Here is a 27,970-nt window from a genome sequence, read left to right on the forward strand (position 1 = left end):
AAAACATTAAATTTTTATACATCACTTCATTACAAAAGATTTTTATTGATTAATTTTAATTAAACTTAAGTAGCTATTAACAATACATAAAGAAAATCAAGTACGACTGTTTGTTTGCTTATATCTAAAGTGACAGATTTTACGATAGACAAGACATTTCATTTACTTACACAAATTGAATAACAGCATGAATATACCATTTCCAATATTAACTCCACGGTTAATAGACTCAAAATGGTTTAATGCAGATAGCCCGTGCGATGAAGAACAAGAACTGTCGGCGTTAGAACAAGAACATCAGCAATGGGTAGGTGTTGTGGCGTACTTCTTACAATATTTTAGTACTAGCTTTTGCACAAAGCTTCCCGTCTGTGGGAATTTCCATTAAAAGTTCTCTTCTATCTCTGTGCTAAATTTCGACAAAATCTGCTGTATTTATTGGTTTCTAACAATAAAAAATCTTGTGACATTATCTGTAAATGGCAAACACCTTCTCTTGCCTCCTCACACTTTAAATAATTTAATAATATATTATAAAAATGACTCTTATTCAAGTTTTTGGTTGTAGCTAAATTCAATTGGGCAGCAGTATATGAAGCGTGCTCCACTTGGCAAAACTGACCCAGAACCAATGGAAGAAGAAGCAGACACTGACGAGGAGGAAGGTAAACATATGAGTGAAAATATATTTCTCATTGTGCCATAAATAAAAAGAGATGCATTAAGTTATTGCACCTGTTTGTTTAGGTTAAGGTCATAGTAAAAGGTCTATAACAGAATGTCCTGTATCCTGTACTATGATTTAAGATTGTAGAAACATTGGGTGGTTGATTCAGTAGGAATATCAGAAAAGTAACTTTTCAGGGCACATTTGTTATAATAGTAGTATTTCCAGATAGATAAATAATTTTTTTTTGGAAATGATATCCCTATCTCATCTCTGGTGTTCTCCCCCCTTCACCATAATGTTTTGGGGCCTGGAGTGCTTTTCTACATTTTTCTTCCATTTGTTTTCTTTTTAAGGAAATGATGAATCAGATGAATCGGAGGAATCCCATGATGAGGATGAAGAAGAAGAGCTCAGGACTTCATATTCCCCTGCAAGAAATAACAATGAACTTGAACCTGACAGTTTAGATGATCTCAATGATGCACCTGACCCGGACTTGATTGCATCTGACCAGAGTGCTATGTATTAGTTTCTTAAAAGTATTTAAAAAACAGACTGTGTAACGTGATACAGACTTAACTCTCACTGAAGATGTATTATTTTGATGAGTCATCCTAAATTGATATTAATTACCTATTTATTTATTTGGTCAATAGTTAAACTGAGTAAACTTTGCTTTGGACTGTTGAGGGGTTATAGAAAAACATAACTTCTGGGATTTAGTCTGCATATTGTATATACATTTATATGGAAAATAAGAAGAACCACAAGTTTATGGAAGAGATCCCACTTAGGGATAAGCTCGACTTTGTACTGTACTACTGTTTTATATTTGTAATGTAATCCTTAAGTGAACTTACTTACTTTATTAATTTCTTTTAGGATTCTATTGAGTTGTATTATCATCCACATTCCGTAAATTGATAAACTTATAGAACTCACATGTGAAATAATATGAAGCATTATCTTCATATTATTTCACCGTCTTCATCTTAAAGTATTAAACACTCACTGAATATATCTATGTAAAGCCAAACAACTTAAGAGATTGGAAATTAGATATGTAGGTTCCTAATGTGGTCCATAATGCACTAAGATAGAATATCTCAAAATACCCACAAACTTGAATTATGTAACAAAATTTTTTTTTCTTGCGGGTGGAATTTTGGGTATAGTCTTGTTCTATTATTTGCTGTTAGTCATCAATATGTTTTATTATAAAGCCCTACTACAAAATTATAAATGCTTAAGTAACTCTGTCTATTACGCTTTCACCCCTAATTCAAAATTTTTGTTCATTATTATAAGATACTTCATAGTCAAAACTTTTGGTTTTACAACATTGGTTGACGTCAAATAAATTACTTATAAACTAAGTTTACTGCTGCGTCCAAGGCGTCCTTGTAGAAGTGGTAACAAACAGCACTGCAGCATTTTCTTCAACAATGTCAACTTCACAAATATCCAAACTTAGATAGAATGTGGACGAGAGAATACATTGTTCAGATTAATATATTGATATGAGTTTTAATAATAAATATATATTTATATATTTTTTATGGATTGCCAGTTTTAAATAGATTTATATACAGAGTGTACTGAATTTTGATTTAGGTTCAAATCAAACTACAATTCATTACAAGGTTCCTGTGCCAAGCTCAAGCCAGATGTTTGAAACAATTGTGATGAAATTTGTTACAGCGATAGAGTTTACCCTGAGGAAGAATAAAGGCTACTTTTTATTGCATGAAAAGAAACCATGAATAAGCAGTCGCAGGCATAAACTAGTTTATCATTCATTCATTCATTTAGTCACATCGATATCCCTTGCAGGGTAGACAGAGCCAACAGTCTTGAAGAAACTGATAGGCCACATTCAGCTGTTTGGCTTAACAATAGAACTGAGATTCAAATAGTGGCAGGTTGCCTAAAATAAGCATCCCAAGTTATCATAAGCAAGTAAAGTTTATATAAACTTATCCGTTTGTTGCCTTTTACGAGTGGTCCTATTCTTTTTTATATTAGTGCCATGAACCACACGGCACGCCATTAGCTAGTCTGTTATATTTATGAAAAAATATTAAGAAAATTTGAAAAAAATAAAATTTATTAACTATTTTCGGCTTAAACAATATATTAAATGGTCATTTACTAAACCACAAGCTTGCATGAAAGCATAACAAGTTTTAGCACCCACAAATTTGAACCCTCTTTTTTTTAAAGCCTTGGAAAGTTCATGAGACTTAACACTTTCAGCAGGAATATCTCCTGCATGTTTCCAATGATTCAAAATAGGGTTGTAATTGACAAAACTCCAAACAAATTTTGAAAAGTCCTCTTCATCACTTTCCATTTTTAAATAACATTTGGCATTGTTAATTATGGCATTAATTTTCCCCTTGTGTCTCACAATCTCTGAATTCAACATCAGATTATTGATATCATTTTCTGTTAGGTTTATTATTTTATGAGGATCAAAATTAAAAAATAACTTTCTATAACTTTGTCTCTTTTTCAAAATAGTAATCCATGAAAGTCCTGCTTGTTGTCCTTCTAAGCAAATCATTTCAAATAAACGAAGTTTATCACGCTCAGGTTTACCCCATTCTTCATCATGGTATTTAATATAAATTGGATCTTGAGAAACCCATCCACATCTGATAAAATTCTCTTCTTTAACTTTCATCTTAGAATATAAGTCCTTGTAATCGCCTTAAAAAAATTTAAAGTTGAAGTAATGTTTCAATTTTCATCTACCATTATAAGGAACTTCAAATCTGTTGCTTCTTAAAAATATAGAAACAGGCACTTAGTTGTATAATATTGCAGATACTGGTAAATGATTTTGTATCCTTTTTATGTAAAAGTTCAAAAATATACAAAGACTAAAGTAGGTACCAAACATTCACTATTTAATTTATTATTACTTTTTCGTGTCAATCAAAATACAAGAAACAATAAGCGCATAAGGGGAAGTCAGTCGCGAAAAGTACATGAATCGTGTTTGAACATCAAGTCGATATTAAAACAAAAGTTTCGATATCGATTCCCATTTGGGGGCCGACTCGTCATATGTACCTATCTGGCTATGATCTGGCTAAACCATTTTAAGCGTAAACGATATAATTAATACTTGCTATAATCCAACCAAAGCATCAAAGAGCATTGTCAATGTCAAAAGTTTCATATCCAGCGAGCTGTTCTGTCATAACAATCGTATCAATGTTGGCAGTCCTGTCTATCAAACATGACAATAAATTTATAAATAAGTCGATACTCTCAAACTATCAATCCAAAATCAATATTAAGTTTCAATTGGTTAATTGAAACGTTATATTGATTTTGGATTCCCTTGCGTCCCTTGCCCCCTTCTCACAGGGTTCCGTGAGAAGGGGCAAGGGACGCTTGTACAGCATGCCCCCGTCTTTGTACGACCTGGGCTAGGTCGTACCGACTGACTAGCGAGCGACTGATTGTCAGCCGTACGATTCAGTGGCCGTCTATACTTAGTCGTTGGCCACGAACTTAGATCTCGCGAATACTTTAGATTTTTTAAAAATCGTGATAATCTCAAAAACTGTAACTTATTGTGATGTGATACTTCACATATTTTTAAAGTCTATTGGTGGATCCTACGCACATTTTAAATATCGAGATCAGTTCGAAGTTTGGAGACTGTTGGCTCTGTCTACCCCGCCCAGGAACGTGGACGTGATTATATGTATTTTCGCCCCAAGTTGATTGGTAGACTTCACTCGCTCGGTCGGTATATAATTGTTGAGAAGGCGAGCGAAATGTATAGCCCTGAGTAGCAGCCCCACATCACAAACACACAGACAATGCGAAATGTATTAGTCAAGATAGAACCCCTAAGGTTATGAGCATTGCATCCGCTCGCGAGTTTGCTTTGCTCAAAGGCAAAGTCCAAGGCCGAGATTCGTCCACCTGAGAGCCCCTTGAGCGCTTTTGCCGAAAAGGCTGTTGGAGGAGCGTAAAGCCCTCGCCTGAAACTGTCCCGCTGTAATAATACCTATGCCCTTAAGGCAAACTATATTCTATAGACCATAGACCAAAATAAAAGAGCAAAATATAGTGCGGTCCACGCGAGTGTAGAGCCAAGCCAACAAAAGTCCTCGTCTTTTCTCGCGTTCATCGCACCTTTGTCGCACACCAAAAATCCGACAAAAAAAACAGTGAACGCAAAGAGAAGGCTGGCAACACAAAATAATATCGATCGATAGGAGCAAGCAACGTGCCACCGATCAAGGAATACTACTAATTTGCTATCACTACGTTTGACGGTGACTAGCGAAAGCGACAAGCGGTCGGTGGCACGCTACGCTACGCCGTTATACACACGTTCATTTAGCCACATTATTTATTAATATCTGTGAATCCAGTTTTTAGTCTGTCCGAGTAGATCAGTCAGACTTAGGTCGGACGAAGTCGGCGGCACGCTTCACGGGTCCTAAGACTATCGAGTGGCAGGACAACACTAATGTGAACGCTTTCAAAAAGTCGATTTTGGCGTATGATTGCCACTTTGTCCGTTCTCATAACCTATCTCGCACGTATCATTGCTAACTCTCTGCCGGCCTTTATGATGGCGGAACCACGTGAAAGAACTTTTATCATGATAAAACCAGATGGTGTCCAACGTGGGCTGGTCGGGACTATTATCAAACGCTTTGAGAAGAAAGGCTTCAAGTTAGTAGCCCTCAAGTTCATGTGGCCATCTGAAGAACTCCTCAAGAAACACTACAGTGACTTAGCATCACGACCTTTCTTCCCCGGTCTCGTGAAATACATGAATTCTGGCCCAGTTGTTCCAATGGTATGGGAGGGACTTAACGTTGTGAAGACTGGTCGCCAAATGCTGGGCGCTACAAACCCAGCTGATTCTCAGCCAGGCACCATTCGCGGTGACCTGTGCATCCAGGTTGGTCGTAACATTATCCATGGGTCCGATAGTGTTGAAGCTGCCAATAAGGAAATCTCACTTTGGTTTACCGAGAAAGAGCTTGTTGGTTGGTCACCAGCTGATGAGAACTGGGTTTACGAATAAAGCATTTACTGAGCATATAATTTATAACCTTTTTTTATGTTATCAAATACATTATGTGTATTGCAATTTATGTAAAGCTTATGTACCTTATAAGTTTCAATAAAATTATTTTATGAAGTCTGTTTATTGATATCAACCTACACAAAAAAATTAAAGGTATCTTGTCCTTCAGGGTCTTTTTGCTGTAATTCACCCTTTACTGTAACTAAAAAACTAAACTTAAAAAGGCTCCTGATTGTACAATTATTCATATTGACTTCTTTATTAGTTATTTATTAAAATAGCAAAGAGATGATAATGATCAAATATTTGGTTAGATCAAAAGCAAACTGTCCACATTTGAAATATAAGAATAGAGAATCTGTGGGAATGTTATTAAAAAAAATGGATGTGCATATCTACTACAAATATGTATAATCCCTTTCTCATGACATAACAGACATTATTGCTGCTTGACAAAGGCCTCCACAGATTGCTTGTTCAGTTTCAAGTAGCATGCTTTGTGATTAAAATACTGCAACCTAATTAAAAGCTCTCAGCACTTTAGAACCACTCCATATGTTTCCCATGGATGACGTAATAAACTTGAGATTATTGTAGACAATGTGCTAGCAATCTGTCACTTTTTTAAATCCAAATTTTCAGTCTTTGAAAACTATTGACTCTGCCTATCCTGCATGGGATATATGTAGATGAGACTATATGTAAATAGAAAAATAAAAAGAAAAATCATTGTTTAGACAAATTTTCCTATATTTCTAGTATTTTCAGTGAGTAGTAGTAAATTCAAGTCTACCTTACAAAATTACATAATAATAGAGAATTATAGATGGGATGTACTATATTTTTTATTGAAATGTAAATAGTTTTAACCCATTCAATCTATCATTATCATAAATTAATTACCATAATTTATCATTGGATATGCCAAGATACTAAATCACATACGCTGCTAATATAAAATTCATTACATCTAATATGTACATGTGTGAAAAATTACAACATAAAGGTAGTAAATTACAGACCAAATAATCATCTACAATGTCTGTACTGTAGTAAGTTACAAGTTGGAGTTGTTCAGACAGCAAAGTGACCTTTCTACCTACTATGATAAGAAACTAGGAATTTCGTCATTAGCACAATAAAAATTAACTTCCCTTTATACAATATGTTTATAAAATCATTCCACCAATAAACTTCTTTATGGTAAAAAAATGTTCCGATCTATAATTGCAAAGTCGATTAACCAATGGTGTTTGGTCTTGAGTCTTCAAAAATAAAATTTATATGCAAAATAGCTACTTCCAAAGTCAATCAGGAGACCTTAGACAAAATGTGAAAATAAATTACAGTCAGTAAAACAAGAATATAACGGATACCTTTAAAAAAACCACATATGATTATTTAGGGAAATAAGTCCACTCTATCAAATACTGTATATTCAATTATTTCACCAACAATAAAGTAATGGCAGTGTTATGTTAACATATTCCTTTACATTTCACATTTACAGGAGAAACAAGCATTTTAACATGAGTTACACCAAGTACAGAGAATTATGTAAAAGTAACAAAAAAGCACATTTCATAAGCATTGAAGTTTAATCATTTGTGCATTATGATGGGATAAACTTGAACCGTTGTCAGAGGCAATACAATTATTTCATTACAATTCCTTACACAACTGAAACTTATGTGACAATCTGTTTAAAGAAATTTGATAAAGTTTGAAATACTTGTCTCAATGTGGACTTTATCTTTTGTAATCTCGAATAGAGAAAAATAATTGGTCTACATTCCTCCATTTAAGATTATAAATCACATATTGTGAAACTATAGCAACGTCGCGCTTTACCTCGTTGCAGCTGAGAGTGCAATTCAGTAGTCGCCCTTTTTGTGGGTGGATGTTATTAAATAACTTAAAAATAATCCTAGACTCAAAGTGTCTGTTCAGAATGATGCTCCACCTCAACTGCGGGTTGTGCGTTTTGCTGTTCACTATTTGTTTTCTGCGCAGTTTGCTCTTGAAGTCTCGAAGCTAGAGGCGTAGTTTGACCTGTATAAAGATATGGTTAGGTTAAAAACTGTTTGCTTTATCCAATAACTACTAACCCCTGTTTTTCCTGTTCTCCTCAAATATCGTGTCTCTGCAGCGCGTATATGTCTGTACGAAATAAACTCAAATACGAATTGGTTGTCCAGTGCTTTTCTCAATAGTAATTCTTGTAAAATAAAGCTAGTAAATTAAAATGGTCGAAACAGTAGGCAAAACCTTGCAGTAGCCAACAAGTGTTGCCTTGGCTTTTCTTGCACATTGATATTAATATTAGGAAGAGAGTTTATGACCTAGATACTTTTTTCCATGTATGGCAAACAGGCGACGCCCGATGTATAATACATCTAGTTACTATAAATTAAAAAGGTGTGGGACAATTTAAGCAGTCAATGTTAATTGACACTGATGTGGACGGTAAGTTTTTACAAAAGAACGGTAAGACGCGCAATGATTTTTGCGAAGCGTTACAGCTACACCATACGATAATGGTTATTAATGAAACTGACCATATTTATCGTGTATGCCTCGATGCCTCTTGAGTGCGAATCGATCCGCGAAAGCGGCCGTACATATGTCGCATTTGAAGGGCTTCTCGCCGGAGTGCACTTTGGCGTGGTTCTTCAAGTGCGCAGCTTGGCTGAACGCCGAGCCGCATGTTTCACATCTAAATAAACATTGGGATACATGAATACTCCTATTTTTTTTACAATAATACTAAAACTAAGTTACACTTAACATTAACTTTTACAGTAAAATAAGTAGAAATTAATATGAATAAATGGATTATTCTAAATTAAATTATTCTAAAATATGCCGTGTGGTTCCCGGCACCAATACAAAAAAGAATAGGACCACTCCATCTCTTTCCCATGGATGTTGTAAAAGGCGACTAAGGGATAGGCTTACAAACTTGGGATTCTTTTTTAGGCGATGGGCTAGCAACCTGTCACTATTTGAATCTCAATTATATTTTACATATATTTAAATTTCTATAGATATAGCTTTATATTCACGCGTCCCAGTTTATTATAAAACATTCTAGTTATAAGATTACTCACTTGTAAGGTTTCTCTCCTGTATGAATACGCCGGTGGTTCCATAATGTAGCGTGCCTAGCAAAGCCCTTGTCACATACCTACAAACAAACATAACTATTATCTTATGAAAAAACGTAACTTTGATTGTTTCCTGCAATGCTGCTGACTATACCTCTTTTGTTGTTGACATAACTCAAAAAAAAAATTAGCGTAACTAATTTTTATTCATTTCATGTAATATATATATAAGTTTTAAGTGTGTTTGTTGGTCCAATTTTCATGTCAAAACAACTGATACTGTAGTTATAGTATGGTGTATGGAAAAGGGTTATTGTTACGGGTGGAGCCGCGGGCGAAAGCACGTTGATAATACATTTGTTTGTTATATCTCATGAGCTTAGAGTTGGTCCTTCTAAGACGTAAGACGTCCAATCGATACACTTAAAATTCCTCTGGGGTTTGTGAGACCGGGTTTCTGTATGTCCAAGAGGTAATATTTTTCTAGATGCTTAAAGAAATAATTGTCATTTAGTATTTATGTCATAATGTCCAACAGATCATAATCGAAAACGTAGCCCGGCCTCTGATGAGCTTCAGTTGAAGAAGTAACTTTTATTGATGTTTTGACTATTGAACATTTGGACACTTCACCTAACTTGGGGAGCTTAAAATTCTGATTGCTGCTGATTGATATAAAAAAAGTTACCTCGCAAACATATGGCTTTTCTCCAGAATGAGTCCTTTCGTGATTTTTTAAATGCGGCGATTGTGAAAATTGCATCCCACATGTGTTACATCTGGAAATAAAGAATTTGAATTTTTCTTTGAATAAATTGAACTAGAGGATTTGCTGGCTCGATTATTGAATATTAGTAATAAGCAAAATTGTATCTTCCATAATTGATTTAAAGCCAAAGTCGTAGGATAGTTATAATACACAGGTAAGTAAGAAATATTTTCACGCTAGTTTACCTGTATGGTTTCTCTCCCGTATGTATTCTAGAATGATTTTTAAGATAGACCGCTTTGGCAAAAGCAATGCCACAAATGCCACATTTAAAGTTTTTCTCCCCTGAATGTAGCTTTTTATGAGACCATAAGGAGGAGTATCTCGAAAATGAACCACCGCAAATATTACAGTGGAATGGCTTGTCTGCATTGTTTTGGTTAAGTTTGTTTTTGTTACCGCCAACAAATATTATGCCCGATCCATTGCAATTTTGACACTTAGTAACTGATGCCAAGTTTCTCTTTTTTACGGGATGATGGCCAGGTACTAAAAAAATAAGATATAATTAATAATATAAGACACCATTTAGACGTAACTGTATATATGTAGAACAAAAATCAGTGCCCCATCCGTGAATGGGATATTGATTTGAAAGTGTTTAAAACATTTACATTTTGTTGAGTCTGGTTTATACCAGTAAATGATAGCTATATTGCCTGGGCTTGCACATCATTCCTTTACACCACATTTAGTGCAAGTCCCAAACTTTTTGTAATACATCGTGCAGTATGGTCGTGCTCTGGCTTATCCCCACCTTTTATCCATATTAAGAACTAGCTGTTCATTGACACTCTTTCATCCCTCTGTCCAGGGGCAAATTTCTGTACCTAATTTCGTGAAAATTGCTTTAGTAGTTTGGGTATGAAAGTGCAACAAACAGACAGAGTTACGTTCGCATTTTTATTTTTTTTAAGGATCCTTCCTTAGCATACTCAGACTAAATACCTAAAACGGCCTGTGATAAAATTGGATGTATTACAGTTTCTGGACCAAAAAAATATAACTTACAAGGTTTTTGTTGTTGCTGTTGTTGCGTTTGTTGGTTTGTTTGTGCATTCCCCAGTGGATCCGTCGGCTGCCCTCCACTAACACCACTTACTTCAAATTTCACATTCTCTTCGGACGCAACGAATATTTGGGTTGTGTTAACTGAAACATTTCACATAATATGAATAGTCTTTATTGCAGATATCAACTTAATATGTATAATATATTAATCTGTTTTATCTATGGTGTTGCATGCTAGAAGACATTGCATAGTGCAATCTCTTCCAGCCAATCACAATCCTATTTCTGCACAAAATACGTATTTACTGCACTGTGAAAGAGGACTAGATTTTGATTCGCATGCACATCTTAATTAAATAGGTGTATGAAGTGTCACCCAAATATTCATACATCTCACTTTGGATCCCTTGTTTAAAACAAGAGCAAACCATCTATTTCTGTAGTCGTCGTAAAAGGCGACAAAGAAAACGTTCATTCAGATTGTAATCGATAGTGTTAATGTAAGAAACATGTTGAGGGAAATTGTATCATGTAATTCAAGAAAAATAAAGCTGGCAACTTCAAACCACAATCTGTGTTTCCAACTCTAGAATTAAACTGTTACCAATAGTCAAAAGAATGGAAAAATATATTATGAAATACATTAAACATATTAATTATTCAATTCAATGGGTCACTGGAAGAGATCACTGAAAGGGATAAGTCCGCCATTGTATATTTTGTCTAAAAAATGTACTGCATTTTGTGTTCTTTGGTACAATAAAGATATGACAAACAAATATACTTACTTTGATTATTCCTCTGTTCCACATTGTCTTGAGCAATACAATTCTCACAGCGGATTAGTTTTGGTCCTTTTCTCTTAGGGTTATTTGCAATGGGCCCGCCACATGTAATGCACTTCTGTATTTTGTCTAGAATAACTGGTTTAGCTGCGAACAAAGTACAAATTTGTGTACTAGTGGAGATTATTTTTCATGTGTATCAAAATAAAAAAAGCACAATAGCTAGAAAATAAGTCATATTTCATTGTAAAATATAATAATGAGTAAAAACAAGTTTTACAATTTTTTTTAAAGAATACATAATATATTAATAGAATATTTTCATGAACCAAACCATTTAAGGTATTTACTTATTTCAAAAGTAAAATACTATATATTATGTTGCTACTCACTGTCCTGAATCTGTACATGGTGTTGCTGTTGTTCATTGGGGTCTGATGACATAATCTGAATGTGGGGGGGCATTGTCACTTCATTGTTAGTGCTCACTCCCGTAGCCACTACAGTGATGTTGCTATCTAAAATCAACCATTTATTGCACTTATTGATTGTCAAGTTTACAATGATGATTACTATATTACCATATTACATACATAAAGTCACACCTCTTAAAGCAGAGTCTACATCCCTGCATACTCTTTATAAATCCACATTTATAATTCTTTTCAAGCGCATTATACAATCAATTTACATCAAAGTGTGCTTTGATTTCAGTTGACGGGCCACCTGCCTGATGACAGCCCTCTTAGGGAGTTCTCCATTTGCACTAAGTCAGAGTGCATATTCTCTTAGTCGCCTTTTACGACATCCACAGGAAAGAAATTTAGTGGTCTTAAAGTTCGGGAAACCACACAGCACATCAAGTAAATACTTCTATATATTATAAACCAACAGGGGAGAGGTGAAGCACAAATATTGACATATAGGTAATACAAAAATTCAATACAAGAGCAACAAACATATCAAAGATCCTATCTCATTTATTTAAATTGAAATAATTTTCTCCATTTGCCACTAGTAACTCTTTATGAAACTTTAACATACATACAAATAATCACATCTATATCCCTTGCAGGGTAGACAGAGCCAACAGTCTTGCAAAGACTGAATGGCCAGGTTCAGCTATTTGGCCTAATGATAGAATTGAGATTCAAATACCTAATAACCTGTCACAGGTTGCTAACCCATCACCTAAAAAAGAATCCCAAGTTTGTAAGCCTATCCCTTAGTCGCCTTTTACGAAATCCATGGGAGAGAGATGGAGTGGTCCTTTAAAATATTTTAACTTCTTTTTAAAAAGGATAATATTTAAATTACCTGTATCTTGTGCATGTATCCGTTTATGAGCATTAAGTAAACTGAGATGACCAAACATAAGTCCACAAACATCACACTTGAAACTGATATTGGATATAGTATTTTGTATGCCATTTGGGGCTATCTGCATTTGGTTTACTAGGGCATAGTTGTAAGAGAATGGTTGAGCGATGTAGCAAGTCTTATCATCACTTGTTGTCAATTGTGCAATGTTTACACTTCCAGCTACTCCGCCGGCTCCACTAGTTGCACCAGTGCCGATCTTGCTGAGCATATTAACGTTTGTTGTGTAGCAAAATGTAGGAAACTCCTGAAAAATATAAAAAAAATAATATAAACTCAAAGCAAATACAATAATTTAGGCTATTATTTAAAAATAGACTAGTGGGTAGGTAAATCAAAAGTAGTGGTAAAAAATCAAGATTACATACTTTCATACATATGGACACATCTATATCCCTTGAAAAGACTGATAGGCCACGCTCAGCTATTTGGCTTAATGATAGAATTGAGATTCAAATAGTGACAGGTTGCTAGCACATCGCCTAAAAAAATTAATCCCAATTTTGTAAGCCTATCCCTTAGTCGCCTTTTACGACATCCATAGGAAAGAGATGGAGTGGTCCTATTCTTTTTTGTACCTGGTGCCGGGAACCACACGGCACAAAATCAAGATTGCAGTCAACTTACCTGCTGCTGCTGGCCTTGTTGAGTTTGCTGTGCATTTTTCTGCTGAACAGTCTCGATGGTTTTAGCCTGAACTTTTTGAGCTGGATGCTCTTGGTACTGCAGTGTCGGCACTGTGCCGGTCTGCACGGCATTGGTAGTGAACATCTTTCTATCACAATTTCACATAACCTTTCCCTTCATAATAGAAATCTACGAACAGAAAATACACTTTATAACGAAACAATACATCTTTGAGTACATACCTACCTATCCTAAATTATTTTCCCAGTTTAACTTAATATTTTAGCGCGCCTAATCACAGACGAAAGAGAAATACAAAACAAAGTGCGAGGGCAACGGGATATATTTTCTTATCAGCTACTCTACATACTCAGAAGATCATAGCTGCGAAAGCTGTGTGCCTTCAGAATAGTCGATATAGGTATGTAAGAAAAGGATGACGGAATATAATTAGACGCGCTTCGAGTAAACGGACGCCATTGCACTCTTCATTTTAGTAGACGCGATGTCAGAAGAAATATGCAACATTCATTGTTTCACTTGAGGTTTTCATCACATCATATAATAAACAATAACATACCAACATTAAATCAGGCGTTAGTAAACTTAATTACAACAATGTTTTACTATTAATATTAAAAAATCTTAATTATTTTATTTCTATCTCACTTTACAACTTTACAAATTCTCCATCTCATGACAGAAATGAAATGGCGATAGAAATAAAATGGCGGCCAACAAACTTAATTTATCTTTATACCGGCGTGGCTACTGGGTTTTTTGCTACTTCTGAAACCATAGGTATGAGCTATGGAAAACGGTTTAATAATTTTCGAGATGGGCGAAGAGATTTTTTTAATGCTTTACTAACGTGGCGGCGTGAAGCTATAACCAGCGGAGGATCAAGAGGCTTCTAACGTCAGCTCATTTATCTAGTTATATAATAGTGATAACTAGTTAAATAAACAAGTCAATTATAACCCTCATTTTTGCTTCGCCTTAGTCGGGTAAAACATGTATGAAATGGGCTTTTCTCAAGGCTCTCAGTTGGGTTGTATAAGTATGTACATAATTTTCTCATAAAAAAAAATGTTAAAAAAATTTATTGTGACGAGAATCTAAGACACGATTTCAAAGATTTCACGGATTAGAGCTATATATACAACCTCCGACACAACATCGTCGGAGCCGCGGTTCCCCAGGCATAACACCTAGCCTGGCGGAAGATCTTCCCTTTGGTGGCGGTCGAGCCGAATCATCGCTCCCGCTACATACTAATTATGTAAAAGTAGTTAAAAAGTTACTTTTAAAATGTAAATAAATTAAAATACAAAAAAAAACCTAAACCTGAATCCTGATAATGCAAATGACAATGTATATGTATGTAGTGTTGCCGATCGATAGTCTAACGATAGGCTATCGATAGTGAGTAAAAGCAACAGTATCCATAGCTCAGTTACCGTCAATACTATTGACACACAACAATTATCAAAAGCATTATTAATGTTATCGATAATATTGCTGCTGACTATTGCAACTAGCGATATTATCGTTAATAACTGCAATTATTTATACTACAGCAGGAATCTATATTTAAATTAAGGATAATATCTTTGTCTGTGCCTATGATTGAACCACATTGCCGGCGTAGTGTGCGTAGCTAACAAGTGACTGGAAAAAGAGAAAACCAATTGTTTATTTTTAGATTTTTATTTGAACATTATTAAGCAGTTTTGATTTTCTTAAAACCTTTTGTTTCTTATAGAGTACAATAAAAATCTGTATGTATGTACAATAAATAAGTTAAGGCGATACATCATAGATTTTGGGTCATTTTCACTTGGTTTTTTCTCATAAAATATAACTTGCATCGTTTCAATATTTTTGGATATGAAAGTAAATATATTCAATTATATTTGTGGAAGATGAAAACACGATTGGAACAAAAATCCTCGATCAAAAAAATTCAGGAACACAAGTCTAGATTTCGATTATTTATCTCAAACTATAAGGATTTAAAATTTGAATTTTGTACCAAATTGAAGATCATTAAAAAATAATAACTTCTGGAAGATGAAATTTCGATTGGATGTTTTGTTTAGACGTAATTAAACTAAATAGATGAAAACAGGAATTAAAATTGTTGCGACAATAGTACTGGACAGTAGAGTGTTGACACTTTATCTCTGTCTCATTCCTACACGACCGGGTGGGATAAAGCGCTATCCTTTGTAAGCGTGCCTTCACTCCGCGGATCACATTCTCCGACGCAGGACCTGTGCCAATCGCTCCGAGCGTCGTTGAAAAATATTCTGCGAAGTATTTAATTTCCCACATTCATTTTGTTTGAATTTATTTCTGTACATAATTGTCAGCTCAGCTTATTGAATTGTGTCGTTGATCTCTGAATCTTACGCGTCGCTTTTCCGCCGGACGGGGTGATATTACGTAGGTATTTAGGATCGTGGATTTTGATACTTTTTTTTTTTTGGTACTTTCTGAAATATACCTATTATAGATAGTTTAGGTTAGTTTTTAATACAGTTTTTTTGTTTCGTTTAGTGTAAATAGGTGTATAATTTTACGTCATGATAGCATGTTAAATGTTAGCATGTTAAAAAAAAACCTTGAAAGAGCTTCCCATATGGGACAATTAAGATGGTGGGTACTAATTACACTTACTAATAGATAGACATATAGATGCCTACTGAGATTTTCTCCGCAAACACTGAAGGTGAAAAATATTTCATTTGATACCGGCTTGTGGCGGGGCGGCAGTAGGTAGATAGATAGATAAAATAACAACAAACAACAGCCGCCGTCGGTTATACTGTCACTAGTTGTTGCCCTGGTCTTTGCCTACGGAAACAGTACTTTTTACTGGATGATTGTTCTGTCTTTTTCTATAGGTACTTACTCCTAGGTAACTGTATTATTCAGGGTATCTCCTCAGCTGCAAGACGTCGCAGGGTTTATTTTTCTTCGCTTTCTTCATTTGGCACGATCACAGTCATTATCCCATTATTTGATTGTTATTAATTTTTAGGAAAAATAAATTGTCTCCGATATCGTCGTTGACAATGTCCGAACAGAGAAGTGCGGATGGTGTGGAGTCGACAGTTGATATTATGGACTTAGATAGTCATGGCATTATTCCGACGCCGACATCAACGACAACCCAAGATAGAAAACCATATATAGAAAACCATAGGTTCCGTAGCCATTTGGCTACGGAACCCTAAAAATATATGATATACATTACTATGTAAATTACCTTTGATTGAACGAAATCGAATAAGTAATTACGAGTAGTTTTTTTAAAACCATTACAAACTTATTCATTTTATACAAAATTTTTGCATACATCCGCAACTATATCATTGCTTATAATGTAATTTAATATATGTATGTTTTTTTGTAAAATTATTTTATTGTATCAAAAACAATAAAATATTCTGATGCGGACTCCATTGCATTCGCAAACTTTATTCGGGTTACGTGAGGTCACGCGCCAGCGGCTACGGTGCGGCGGCGATCTAGCGGGGCAAGCTGGTCGGGGGTGAGCCCCGCGCGGGGTGAGCCTCTCGCCCGCATCGAGGTACATGTCATCTGAATGTAGCGCCTTAACCCTTCAGCTGCGGCGGCTATACGCAAACTGCGCACCTCGTCTGCGGCGTTCAAGCGCCGCGGCGGACGGGCGCGCAGTGTCTTAGATTTTGTTGTATATCTGTATATAATTATTTGGGACCTACCCAAAAATTTATTTTTTTTTAAAGATATATAAATGAAGAATCATATGCAATAAATTTTGATGCGAAAAAACACTTGCGTTTATTATATTTAGGTCACTGAATTCAAAACTTACCGAAAAATTATCCATTGTAAATATTTTACTGATTTTGCAATTTACATCTTTCATATATTCTGTTTTTGTTTACTATTCCACAAAGTCCAATAATTGAGGAATTTAATGGTGCCAAAAAGTTATTATGTCCCAAGTAAAATTCTCTAAAATCGTCTTCACAAATAATCCAGTAAGAATCACGATTTCGCCATTTTGCAACTTCTACAACGCAAACTTTATACTTCTATTACCATGAAAATATTGAAATGTAGATTTATTTGAGGCATTGTAATCGTAAATAATGTATTTGGCTTCACAAAACAACAAGTAAAATGTATCTAAATGTCTTAAAATAGTATATTTCTACTAAAAACTGAAAACTTACCTAGAAAACTATCATTTTTTCAATTGGCTCGTTCATTCACTTACATTTGTCTTTGCTCAACTGTAAGGGCAGTGTGGCAAACACGAAAAATTGTAGTTTCGTTTTTATATCAGACATATATAGCTTGCCTAGAGAAAATGAGCGAAAAACCATAGCCAAAAACTAGAAAAATGTATGTCTGTGTGCGTGACTTGTTTGCCTTGCTTGTCTGCTGATGGCCGTATCTGGACAAAATGGCGGCATGTGGTTAACGCCTAACTGCTGATGGCCGTATCCGTCCACTGTCAATGTTTGTCTAACTGCTTTAGGTCGGATCTGGGCATATCTACAGGATGTTTGTTTTTAGTTGTGCACGTTAGTAATTTGGAAAAGAGTGTCTTGTAAAAATAAAAATAAAATGTTGATTAAAATGTTTCTTTTATTGGAATACAAAAATGTACAATGTTTATTGGTTTCCACTACTCTAAACCTATTCAATTCATAGTACATACTAGTAATTATTTTTACCAATGATTCATAGTACATACTAGGAATTATTTTTACCAATGAAAAAATAAAAATAAAATTACAATTTTGTAAAAATAATTACTGAACTGTTTTTGATAAGTTTTTTTTTTCAATAAATCTATAATGATAAGAACTATGTAATATATAAAGACTTATTGAAAAAAAATACTTTCATCAAAATCGGTTCAGTAATTTTTGAGATAGGGAATAGTGTTGAAGTCGGTTGTTTTGTAAAAAAAAATACTTATTTTTAATGAATTATGAATTCAAATTAAACAAAAAAATTTTGCGTAGGAATCGAAATTTTAGATTCCCATCATTTCACTTTACTGATAACAACAACGTTTTAAAAGGGTGTTATTTAAACAGTCTGCAGAATATTCATATGCAAAAAAGTTTACACAAATTCAGAAGCGCAAGTGAAGAATAGGATAACAGAAGAATAGGCACCAAACTGCACTGCAGCAGTGTCTCTAAATGACGTCAACTTAAATTTTAAACAAAGCATGTTTGGACTCAAAACACGCATGCGTTCGATCGAGCTCAAGCCGACTGTAACCAAACTCAAACGTTTATTCAGAAAATAGGCCTTTGTAGGCACTTTTTTACGTCAAATTACATGTAAAAATTATCGATTTAGATAAATTAAATAGATATGTATTCAAAACTCAAATTTAAAATTATTAATTCTTTCAAAGCTAAAGACTACTAGCGCTTCGTAACCGACCACTGCAAGAGAAGAAACGCCGAAAGAAACTCTTTTCAACAGTATTGGTCGCCTACTCGCCTGAAGGGCTTTGAATTTTTTTTTTTTTTATTTTATTTGTATATTCATTCTATGTATCTTATAACCCGTAGACCAAACCAGTGCAGTCCTAAGAAAGAAGGGATCAAAGAGAAAAAAGTATTTTTAAACAATAATCCTAATATTAATATTTAAAAATAAAATAATGTATACATAAATAGATAAACACCCAAGATCAGAAGTCAATATGAAAAAGATAATTTACCAACTTGACCTGACTGGGGATCGAACCCGAGACCTGGAAGTAGCAGTCTGGTGTGTTGACTACTACATCACACATTTTATATAAATATATAACTAATATAAATAAATAGATAATATTTAATTATATATTTTATATATATGTAACTACAGAAGTAATTTACAAACTATAGATTTTCTAAAGTATGATACTCAAGCCAACATTGGCCAACACAAATATACACCGTGCAATGACTGCACGCGATGTTACATTTTTGCCTGCATCTAACACAACGTCCCCTCTTAAATTTATCTTGTTTTTTGGTTCGCTCCTCGGTCACCTCATTATGAACAGGGAAATGATTAAAATCCCTGTTCAGCCTGCTACAGGTGGGGATGGGGACCTGGCGCGAACGTGAGGAGACGTTTTGTCCGAATTCTAAGCAGAGCTCTTCAGCAAGCTTGAAACGAAATTGGCGGTGAGTCATTTTTTTATGCTGGCCAATGTTAGCACAATATATAATATATGCATTTAAAATAGATATATTTAAAAGACGTCTAAAAACTTTAATATACCATTTGATTCCCCTCTTTCTTTCTAATAAATACATGCTTAGCTTTTGATCTTTGAGATCGACGCCTCCCATGTATTTATTATATTCATGGACCACGACTGGTTTGGAGCAGGGTTGGCCAGCCCTGTGCCCTGGAGCCATATCTGTTTTGTGGTAAGTAGATACAGTGGTGACAAGCTTCACATCTTTCCATGCTATGACGGATACATCACCACAGTGTCTACTTACCACACTACCCCTAGCCATCCTTTTATCCTGCAAATTTTGGATTTCTACGGGCGTGTCTTTTCGGCGACGGTTCAGAGTACCGACTACGTCAGTTTTATGTTTTTTTAGAAATTGGGTCAGAGGAACAGAATTATAAAAATTGTCCATGAACAGGGTATATCCCTTGCCTAAATAGTTCTTGAAAAGCTCAAGGACTATTTTGGCAGTGGATGTAGTAAACCCGTAAACCGTTTCTGCAGTTGTCGTGCCTTTGCCGGCATACAAAATTAAATTTACTACGTATCCAGTTACGGCCTCACAGAGTTCATAACTTTTGATACCGAATCGAGCTGCTTTGGAACGAATGCATTGTTTCCAGCTTAAATGACCCTTCCAAAGCAGCAACGATTCGTCTATCGATACTTCTCTGTGAGGCACGTAAATGGACTGGAATTTTTTATTTAAATAATCTATAATAGGTTTTATTTTAGCTATTTTCTTATCACGCCCCTGTACATGTATGTTGTTGTTATCAGTAAAGTGCAAAAATTTTAAGAGCATTACGTAATGATCCCTTGACATCAGTTTTCGAAACTCCGGCATACCCATCACACCCGTCATCCAATATTCCTCTAACCTACTTCTTACACATATTGACATAAATATCATCACACCTATAAGCCTATATAGTTCGGAAACCGAAGTTTCCACCCAGTCGTTCATGCGAGATTTACTTGGCATGGAGTCTCCGGTTTCAAAGAAACCGGTTATTGTTTCCCAAGCGTAATGATTCGTTTCGTGGACAATAGAATCCATCAGAGGCTGGTCCCAAATTTGAGTAAACAAGCCTAAAGGACTTGTTCCCTCAATTTTAGGACCAGCTTCTTCGTTGAAGTCCTCCCTGACCCCTCTAAATTCGTTAAAATCAGATGACCAAGTCAATGGCTCCTCACTAACTTCATCTTCAATAAAATCGTCATCTGATTCCAACATCTGCTGTAACTGATCGAGAGTCAATTCTTCCTCGGCATCCTCATCACTTCCAGAGTCGATGGCTAATTCTTCAGCCAGCTCAGGATCCAGTATGTCTTCATCCTATTAAAAAAACCAAACCCTAAACCACATGCAAGCATACACACAAACATAACAAAAGCGGGTATTGTTAGAGATGCCAACCACAATATTTTTATAAAAAGGAATAATTAGTGTATCCCAACGATGAACAGGAATAGAGATTCCTGTTCATTTTTATTCAATTAACTTTCAATATATTCATGCCATATTGCCAATTTCGCTGAATTACGTTATTGAGCATACACCAAACACCTTTATATCAATGAAGTTACAATACATTCATACCGCATTGCCAATTTTAGCAGAATTGTGTTATTGAAGCACAAACCAAACACCCTTAGTTACATTACCTTAGTTACTGGATGGACTAGATTTCTATCAGATAGTCCGGTGCACGATGAGAGCGGCAATAAATAAAAATCCCTTTCTCAATGCAAGTAATTTATACTTTCAAAGAGTGTTATGAAAATGAAACTTACAGGTTCTCGGCCAAAAAGATTACGCGGCTGACCTTTCGTACGTTCCTCTGGTACCTAAAAAATAATTATTTTGTAAATAACATTGCATGTTGTGATAATAGGTAATATTTTGTTTCGATAATCCTTACAATAGACATCAATAAGTGAGCAATAAGTTAGTATACATCTCGACATATTATTATCTTGGTAGTTAAAAAAAAGTTGAACATCTACTAAAGTTATCAAAAAAAAGAAAACCATTCTTACAGCAGCTACTTTTTCGCCGCCATGGACCAACTCATCCACGATCTCTATGGCTTCGCCTTCCACAGATAAATTTTGGGGCCGCCAAGGCTGTAATAAAATATACGAAATAATCAGTTTTTGTTTTTAAAGTAAAAGGGAAAGTTAACAAAACTGGAAAATAACATACTCTAATCCTCCCTGATCCAGATGTCTCCAAGACTACATCTCTGCCCCGAATAAGGGATCCCTGAGGAGTTCTAGTCACCTCCAAGCCGACAAACATGCTTCTGGAAGTACTTGGGGTTTGGGGTTCCATTTTAATCTGTCAATAAAATAAAATTATTAGCATGTATTCAAACCAGACATCGATGTCATCAGAAAGTGCTCACGGAGACAAAACTAACGAGCTAAAACACAGCGCGATACGAGTTACCGGAGCGTAGATCCTGTATACCACCTTCCGACTGCATCATCAGACCCTCGATGTCACTTCATCAGAAAGTGCTCACGGAGACAAAACTAACGAGCTAAAACACAGCGCGATACGAGTTACCGGAGCATAGATCCTGTATACTGTATACCACCTTCCGACTGCATCATCAGACCCTCGATGTCACTTCATCAGAAAGTGCTCACGGAGACAAAACTAACGAGCTAAAACACAGCGCGATACGAGTTACCGGAGCGTAGATCCTGTATACTGTATACCACCTTCCGACTGCATCATCAGACCCTCGATGTCACTTCATCAGAAAGTGCTCACTGAGACAAAACTGACGAGCTAAAACACAGCGCGATACGAGTTACCGGAGCGTAGATCCTGTATACCACCTTCCGACTGCATCATCAGACCCTCGATGTCACTTCATCAGAAAGTGCTCACGGAGACAAAACTAACGAGCTAAAACACAGCGCGATACGAGTTACCGGAGCATAGATCCTGTATACCACCTTCCGACTGCATCATCAGACCCTCGATGTCACTTCATCAGAAAGTGCTCACTGAGACAAAACTGACGAGCTAAAACACAGCGCGATACGAGTTACCGGAGCGTAGATCCTGTATACCACCTTCCGACTGCATCATCAGACCCTCGATGTCACTTCATCAGAAAGTGCTCACGGAGACAAAACTAACGAGCTAAAACACAGCGCGATACGAGTTACCGGAGCGTAGATCCTGTATACCATCTCCCAACTATCATGACATCATGTCATCAAAACCAAACGACATTTTGACTAAAACCAATAAAATAAATTTCGTAGATTTAGTTTCAATCAATGAATAAATCACAGAGGCTTTTGAAAGCATGCTGTATATTAGCGTCGCGATACAATACACAGACAGTGTACGACACAAGTAAGATGGCGGACATAGTGCGTATGTGTGCGTGTAACGGATTCTCAGTCTTGAAAAATATAAGATATTTACAAAATCCATGTATTTATTGTAAAAAAGTTAGTGTATTTCAATAGTATAATAAATTTACTATCTAAAACCAATTATATCCATTACAGAGGTATTGGATATAATGCATAAACTAACACGAAAGAAATATGTAACACACTCCATCTACTTTTGAAAAAGCTAAAATCCTTCTTTTTTTACTAAATCTATAAACTTTTACACGTAATTGCTTCGAAAGTAACTATATAATAACGAAATAAAAACATTTACATACCTGTTTGTAATTACAGCCAAAAAAGACGAGTTTTCTCACACGTTCTTCAGTCACTTTGCAACACAACGAAGTCACAATTTGAAATGACTTGGTTAGCTAAATGAACGGATGAAATTCATATTTGACAGTTGTCTATGACGGCTTCATTCGTTAGAAATACATTTCAAATAATAAAACACCTTATTTCTTGTTATTAGATATTATATTTGTGTAAAAACTACGACGAGTGCATTTGGACGGATCCGGAACAAAGCATTCCTAGTACATGCCCGGATACGGCCTAAAGCTTACGAAGGGTTAATTAGATAAATTTAATTATTTCTATTTATTTTATTCTCATAAATTAGTCTGTTTTATCATAAATTAGAGGTAACTCTACAAAATATGTCATCTAATTATATTTAATTAGCTGCAGAGAAACATAAACTAAATTGATATAACCATTTGCCTCATTAAATAAGGTCTTTATCCAGCTTGCTATGATTGAATAACGCAATTGCTTGATCCAATAGACTATGTTGAACCGTGATGATGGCACAGATTTGATACACCATCCAGATTGTCTGTAAAAGGTGTTTTGGATTTAACTTCGACCAAAATATGAGTTCGTTGTCTTTGTCCTGTAAGTTTTCTTGGTCTCTAATTAAAAGTGTCAAGCCGTGTACTCTTCTGTCGGACGCCAGTAATTGTAAATGCCGGCGTGGCGGCACGCTGCAAACAAACTTGTCTAGTCCAAGTTGTAATGCTCGAAGAAATCTAACAGATCTTCAACTTGCCAGGAAGCAGCTTTTTCAGTCCTGGATTTTTTGGCAAAATGTCCTAAAAATATATGCGTTATGATCTAATGGGAGCCTAATAGAGCTCATATTTGTATTAGTAAAAGTAACTACCACACACTTGTTGAGTAAGACAGGTGCTAATTTTTTAACTTCACACAGGGAACAAAGGAAGCATGCTTAATCCGTTGGTTCTGCTTCTGGATAATTAACTTTTATATTGTTATCTGATGGCCATATAAGCCAGCTAATCCATGCTGGTCGGTAAGTAGCCGAGGTGGAGTTTCTCCATGAGGCTTTTAACAACTCTATTTCAGACAGTTCATTGGACCAGCACATACCCTATCAAATGTAGGGGCAAATTTGAAACGGTCCCAAACCCCATGGGCGAATCTGGAGCTATTAGAATGTCCTGTCCTGTCCTGTTCGGCTGTTGCAGATCATGAAACACTCTAGGAATTAAGGCAGGAGCGGGAAATTTTCACCCCAGCTTGTTTTACATTTCCGAATAAAACCATTGTCTAAAAAAAAGAAATAACTTTCAAGTCTGTAGCATTCTCTGATATATAATTCGGGACTACTGCTGATCTCCGGCACTTATAAAATTGGAAAGATTTCTATCACTATTGAAGTTTTCACATGCCACTCCGGTAGATTAATTGCCCTGGCCATCTGCTATTCTATGGTCCTGGCAGGTAGTGAGCAATAAGGTTGCAATTGAATTTGCTTTCATTCGGTTGTCTGTTTGCGAAATTCCTGTTTTGTCTTTCAAGGAAGAACCGAGACGTTTCAGGGCTTCGTAAAGCGCCGGCAGCTTTTTTTTTGGTTGAAATTACAACGATGTTTTGATTAAAACAATTTAATGAAAAACAAAATTTGTTTGTTAGTGGTCCGTTAATCTCTTCCAAGGTTAATCTTAGCCCTTTACAACCGACTCAAACTAAACGTGCATCATACTTTGAAAAATTCTGGACGACGCGCGATTTCGTTTTCGTGGACGCAAACGACACTGATCGAGCGTGCAAGATCTATTCCTGCGAATAATAAATATTGCGTGACCTCGTGACCTCTCAGTCGCAGGCAGTGAGGCGTCGAACATGGCTGGGTTTTTTGGCGGAATCGGCGGCTCACGTAAGTATTATTTTTATTTACTTTTTTATGGTAAAATGAATGTGCTATTATGATTATATGTAGTAAAGGTATTAAAGTATCGAATGGAATAAGATTTTTAATAAAATGTACACGGGAATTAATAGAAATACTGCTAAAATAAAAATGTTGCACGTTCGTGTGCTTTCGGTATGAGTGCGCTGAACTTAATTTTCGCAGATTTTGTTTTGTTTTGCTTTTTATTTGCATTTATAACATAATAAATGTTTCTTTCAGGCCTGCCTCTAAATGAAAATGATATAGAGAACGTTTTGACAGCGATGGGTGATGGTAATCTCTCGGATATTGACGAATTCGAAGATTCAGACGACGATTGTGACCCAACTGCGATTGAACGGCTGGTATTAGAAGGCCTGGATTCTGGAGACGTCTTATTAGACCAGAGTTATGCTGAGCCCATCCCCGACCAAGGACAGTGTCTACCACCGCCGTCAGCTGTGTCATTTGGCGAAGATATCTCCTGTTCTTCAGCAAATACGAACAATATCCCACTTCAGGTGAGCCAATTGCCAAGTCACACAATTAATACACCAACCCCTGATAATTTCGCACAAAGATCATCTACAAGGTCGTCATCAAGTCATTCTCCTACTGTATCGTCCTCTAGAGAAAACAGGAACAGTACTAGGCGCAACACTGCTAACATTCAACCAGTTCAACCGAATTCTACTAACAGGTCTACTTTCTCCATACAAAACCAACCATCGACTTCGCGCCCTGATCTTTGGAAAGAAACACCTTTTGAAGATAAGCCACACAATTTTGAAAAACCCAGCGTAAGACCAGTTCAAGCTCCTGTAGAGTATTTCAAAGAATATTTTGATGACGAGTTTTATGAACTAATAAGTTTGTGTACAAATAATTATTTCATGCGAAAGAGTGGCAGAGAATTAAAAACATCTCGATCTGAAATAATTAAGTTATTTGGAATCCATATCATGATGGGTTGTATTCCCTATCCAAGGGTGACAATGTATTGGCGGGCTGGAATAGCATTAGAAAAAATTACGTCTAAGATGAGCAGAGATCGCTTTCAAGCACTCAGAAATGCATTGCATGTTGTTAATACAGACATTCAACCCCCTAGTCAAGAACCTAATGTACTTTGGAAGGTGCAGCCAATTATAGACCAAGTAAGAAATGGATGTTATAAACAAGAACGTACTCCCGGTTACTACTCTATCGACGAGCAGATGATACCATTTACTGGAAGATGTGCCGTCCGTCAAGTGGTAAAAAACAAACCTCGACCTGTGGGACTCAAAAACTTTGTTTTGACGACTAGTTCAGGCCTCATGTTGGATTTTGAGATTTACAAAGGCGCAAAGACAATGTTTGAAGAGACGAGGCTAGGCCTCGGACCATCTGTCATTCTTCATTTAGCTAGAAGTGTCCCAGTTGGCAGTTGCTTGTACCACGATAGGTATTTTACTACGATACCTTTGATAGAGGAGTTAAACAAGCGAGGTATCCACAGCACTGGGACTATAATGCATAATCGAATACCTGACAGGACTAGCCTTAAGTTTAAAAAGGACTCACTTATGCAACGAGGCGAAAGTCAGCAAATGGTGCGGGATTCATCAGTTCTTGTAAAATGGAAGGACAATACCACTGTAACCCTAGCGTCCAACTGTACAGGTGCCTCGACCACAGATATTGTGAAACGGTGGGATAGGAAAAACCGTCAATATATCGACGTACCAGCCCCTAAAATAGTGATGAATTATAACAAACACATGGGCGGGGTGGATGTCCTGGACCAGCAAATGGAATACTATAGAACTTTTATAAAAACTAAAAAATGGACATTGAAGGTACTTATTCATTTTTTAGATTTGTCTTTAGTTAATTCTTGGCGCGCTTACAAAAATGATTGTTTAGCTAACAAATACCCAAGAAATAAAACGTTAGATTTGTTAGATTTTCGTCTTGAAATAGCGGAGGTATTGCTAAATAGCCCTGATAAGCAGCGTCGTTCCTCTGATGAAGATACGATGGAGATTAATGTGCCAAAAAAGTTTAAAAAGGCCATAAAGCCTTCTATATCTTTAAGATATGATGGTTATAATCACTTGCCACAGTTTGATGACCTTAAGTCTCCTAGAGCATGTCAAAATGAAAATTGCAAAAGTCGTACGAAGACACGATGCATCAAATGCAATGCCTATCTTTGTATAGCTCGTAATCAGAATTGTTTCAAAGATTTTCATTCTGCCTAATGTAAAAGTAATTTTATATTTTAATTATGGAGAGTTGTTTTTTGTTTTGAGTATTTTTATAATTTTTAAGTCATGAAAAGACATTTAATTTTGTTAAACTTTTAAAAATAACTATGAAAGCTTGTTCCTATTATGAAGACTGGTAAATTTTTGAGACTGATTAAAGATAAAGCGTTTTTAAGTGTTTTCTAATAAAAAAATATTTGATTTTGTTACTTATTGGAGTTTTATTTACAAAAAATATAAAACTTGCACGATCGTGCATTTGTCAGTTATAATCTGAAGCGCACGATCGTGCACGTCATTTTCCGGGAAATGGGGCTTTTCCGATTTTTTTCTCTATTTTTCCTGTATTCTTTAGAACCATAATACAAGTCTAAGTACAGTTTTTTTCATAAACTCACAACTTTATGTGTCCGGTT

General features: G+C 35.7%; 6 protein-coding genes and 1 long non-coding RNA gene across 9 annotated transcripts; 4 read left to right on the forward strand and 3 right to left on the reverse strand.

Moving 5' to 3' along the window:
* On the forward strand, nt 1–1,962 carry LOC106129395 (anaphase-promoting complex subunit 15B). The gene is made up of 3 exons (XM_013327948.2): nt 1–307; nt 569–665; nt 1,024–1,962. Exons 1-3 carry the CDS (start codon nt 188–190, stop codon nt 1,197–1,199), a joined length of 393 nt encoding a protein of 130 aa, XP_013183402.1. The 5' UTR covers nt 1–187; the 3' UTR covers nt 1,200–1,962.
* Nucleotides 1,963–2,744: 782 nt separating this feature from the next.
* LOC106129397 (DNA-3-methyladenine glycosylase 1-like) lies at nt 2,745–3,391 on the reverse strand. Its single transcript, XM_013327952.2, has one exon. It carries the CDS (start codon nt 3,354–3,356, stop codon nt 2,784–2,786), a length of 573 nt encoding a protein of 190 aa, XP_013183406.2. The 5' UTR covers nt 3,357–3,391; the 3' UTR covers nt 2,745–2,783.
* A 1,781-nt stretch (nt 3,392–5,172) lies between these two features.
* Nucleotides 5,173–5,852, forward strand: LOC106129398 (nucleoside diphosphate kinase). The gene has a single exon (XM_013327953.2). It carries the CDS (start codon nt 5,202–5,204, stop codon nt 5,733–5,735), a length of 534 nt encoding a protein of 177 aa, XP_013183407.1. The 5' UTR covers nt 5,173–5,201; the 3' UTR covers nt 5,736–5,852.
* Nucleotides 5,853–6,448: 596 nt separating this feature from the next.
* On the reverse strand, nt 6,449–14,146 carry LOC106129396 (zinc finger protein 391). 2 transcript variants are annotated; one of them, XM_013327951.2, is made up of 11 exons: nt 13,788–13,906; nt 13,418–13,606; nt 12,728–13,037; nt 11,803–11,928; nt 11,414–11,557; nt 10,626–10,766; nt 9,800–10,103; nt 9,534–9,624; nt 8,849–8,925; nt 8,297–8,454; nt 6,449–7,790 (listed from the first exon to the last, which is right to left on the reverse strand). In XM_013327951.2, the coding sequence occupies exons 2-11, from the start codon at nt 13,559–13,561 to the stop codon at nt 7,672–7,674; spliced, it is 1,614 nt and encodes a 537-aa protein (XP_013183405.2). In that variant the 5' UTR covers nt 13,562–13,606; nt 13,788–13,906; the 3' UTR covers nt 6,449–7,671. The 2 variants fall into 2 exon arrangements, with proteins under 2 accessions (XP_013183405.2, XP_013183403.2); XM_013327949.2 differs by lacking the exon at nt 13,788–13,906 and adding an exon at nt 13,998–14,146 and having other exon boundaries at nt 6,450–7,790.
* A 1,084-nt stretch (nt 14,147–15,230) lies between these two features.
* Nucleotides 15,231–16,628, forward strand: LOC132903965 (uncharacterized). The gene is made up of 2 exons (XR_009657541.1): nt 15,231–16,287; nt 16,327–16,628. It is a non-coding gene; the product is annotated as an uncharacterized LOC132903965 (long non-coding RNA).
* Nucleotides 16,629–18,883: 2,255 nt separating this feature from the next.
* Nucleotides 18,884–25,070, reverse strand: LOC132903962 (piggyBac transposable element-derived protein 4-like). Its single transcript, XM_060953719.1, has 4 exons — nt 23,381–25,070; nt 21,886–22,020; nt 21,720–21,806; nt 18,884–21,527 (listed from the first exon to the last, which is right to left on the reverse strand). The coding sequence occupies exon 4, from the start codon at nt 20,911–20,913 to the stop codon at nt 19,327–19,329; it is 1,587 nt and encodes a 528-aa protein (XP_060809702.1). The 5' UTR covers nt 20,914–21,527; nt 21,720–21,806; nt 21,886–22,020; nt 23,381–25,070; the 3' UTR covers nt 18,884–19,326.
* Nucleotides 25,071–25,117: 47 nt separating this feature from the next.
* LOC132903961 (piggyBac transposable element-derived protein 3-like) lies at nt 25,118–27,646 on the forward strand. 2 transcript variants are annotated; one of them, XM_060953713.1, is made up of 3 exons: nt 25,118–25,287; nt 25,543–25,823; nt 26,003–26,109. In XM_060953713.1, the coding sequence occupies exons 1-3, from the start codon at nt 25,254–25,256 to the stop codon at nt 26,045–26,047; spliced, it is 360 nt and encodes a 119-aa protein (XP_060809696.1). In that variant the 5' UTR covers nt 25,118–25,253; the 3' UTR covers nt 26,048–26,109. The 2 variants fall into 2 exon arrangements, with proteins under 2 accessions (XP_060809696.1, XP_060809689.1); XM_060953706.1 differs by having other exon boundaries at nt 25,543–27,646.
* Nucleotides 27,647–27,970: the final 324 nt, after the last annotated feature.

The sequence above is a fragment of the Amyelois transitella genome, chromosome 4 (genome assembly GCF_032362555.1).
Source record: "Amyelois transitella isolate CPQ chromosome 4, ilAmyTran1.1, whole genome shotgun sequence".
In the NCBI taxonomy this organism is placed as follows: domain Eukaryota; kingdom Metazoa; phylum Arthropoda; class Insecta; order Lepidoptera; family Pyralidae; genus Amyelois; species Amyelois transitella.

Coding starts and splice junctions, on each gene's coding strand:
- LOC106129395 (XM_013327948.2), top strand. CDS start 188: ATGAATATACCATTTCCAATATTAACTCCACGGTTAATAGACTCAAAA. Junction 308..568: donor AACAAGAACATCAGCAATGG/GTAGGTGTTGTG, acceptor TTTTGGTTGTAG/CTAAATTCAATTGGGCAGCA. Junction 666..1,023: donor AGACACTGACGAGGAGGAAG/GTAAACATATGA, acceptor TTTCTTTTTAAG/GAAATGATGAATCAGATGAA.
- LOC132903961 (XM_060953706.1), top strand. CDS start 25,254: ATGGCTGGGTTTTTTGGCGGAATCGGCGGCTCAC. Junction 25,288..25,542: donor TGGCGGAATCGGCGGCTCAC/GTAAGTATTATT, acceptor TGTTTCTTTCAG/GCCTGCCTCTAAATGAAAAT.
- LOC106129396 (XM_013327951.2), bottom strand. CDS start 13,561: ATGTTCACTACCAATGCCGTGCAGACCGGCACAGTGCCGACACTGCAG. Junction 11,929..12,727: donor GATACATGCACAAGATACAG/GTAATTTAAATA, acceptor GGTTGATTTTAG/ATAGCAACATCACTGTAGTG. Junction 7,791..8,296: donor AGGCATACACGATAAATATG/GTCAGTTTCATT, acceptor ATCTTTATACAG/GTCAAACTACGCCTCTAGCT.
- LOC132903962 (XM_060953719.1), bottom strand. CDS start 20,913: ATGTTGGAATCAGATGACGATTTTATTGAAGATGAAGTTAGTGAGGAG.
- LOC106129397 (XM_013327952.2), bottom strand. CDS start 3,356: ATGAAAGTTAAAGAAGAGAATTTTATCAGATGTGGATGGGTTTCTCAA.
- LOC106129398 (XM_013327953.2), top strand. CDS start 5,202: ATGATTGCCACTTTGTCCGTTCTCATAACCTATCTCGCACGTATCATT.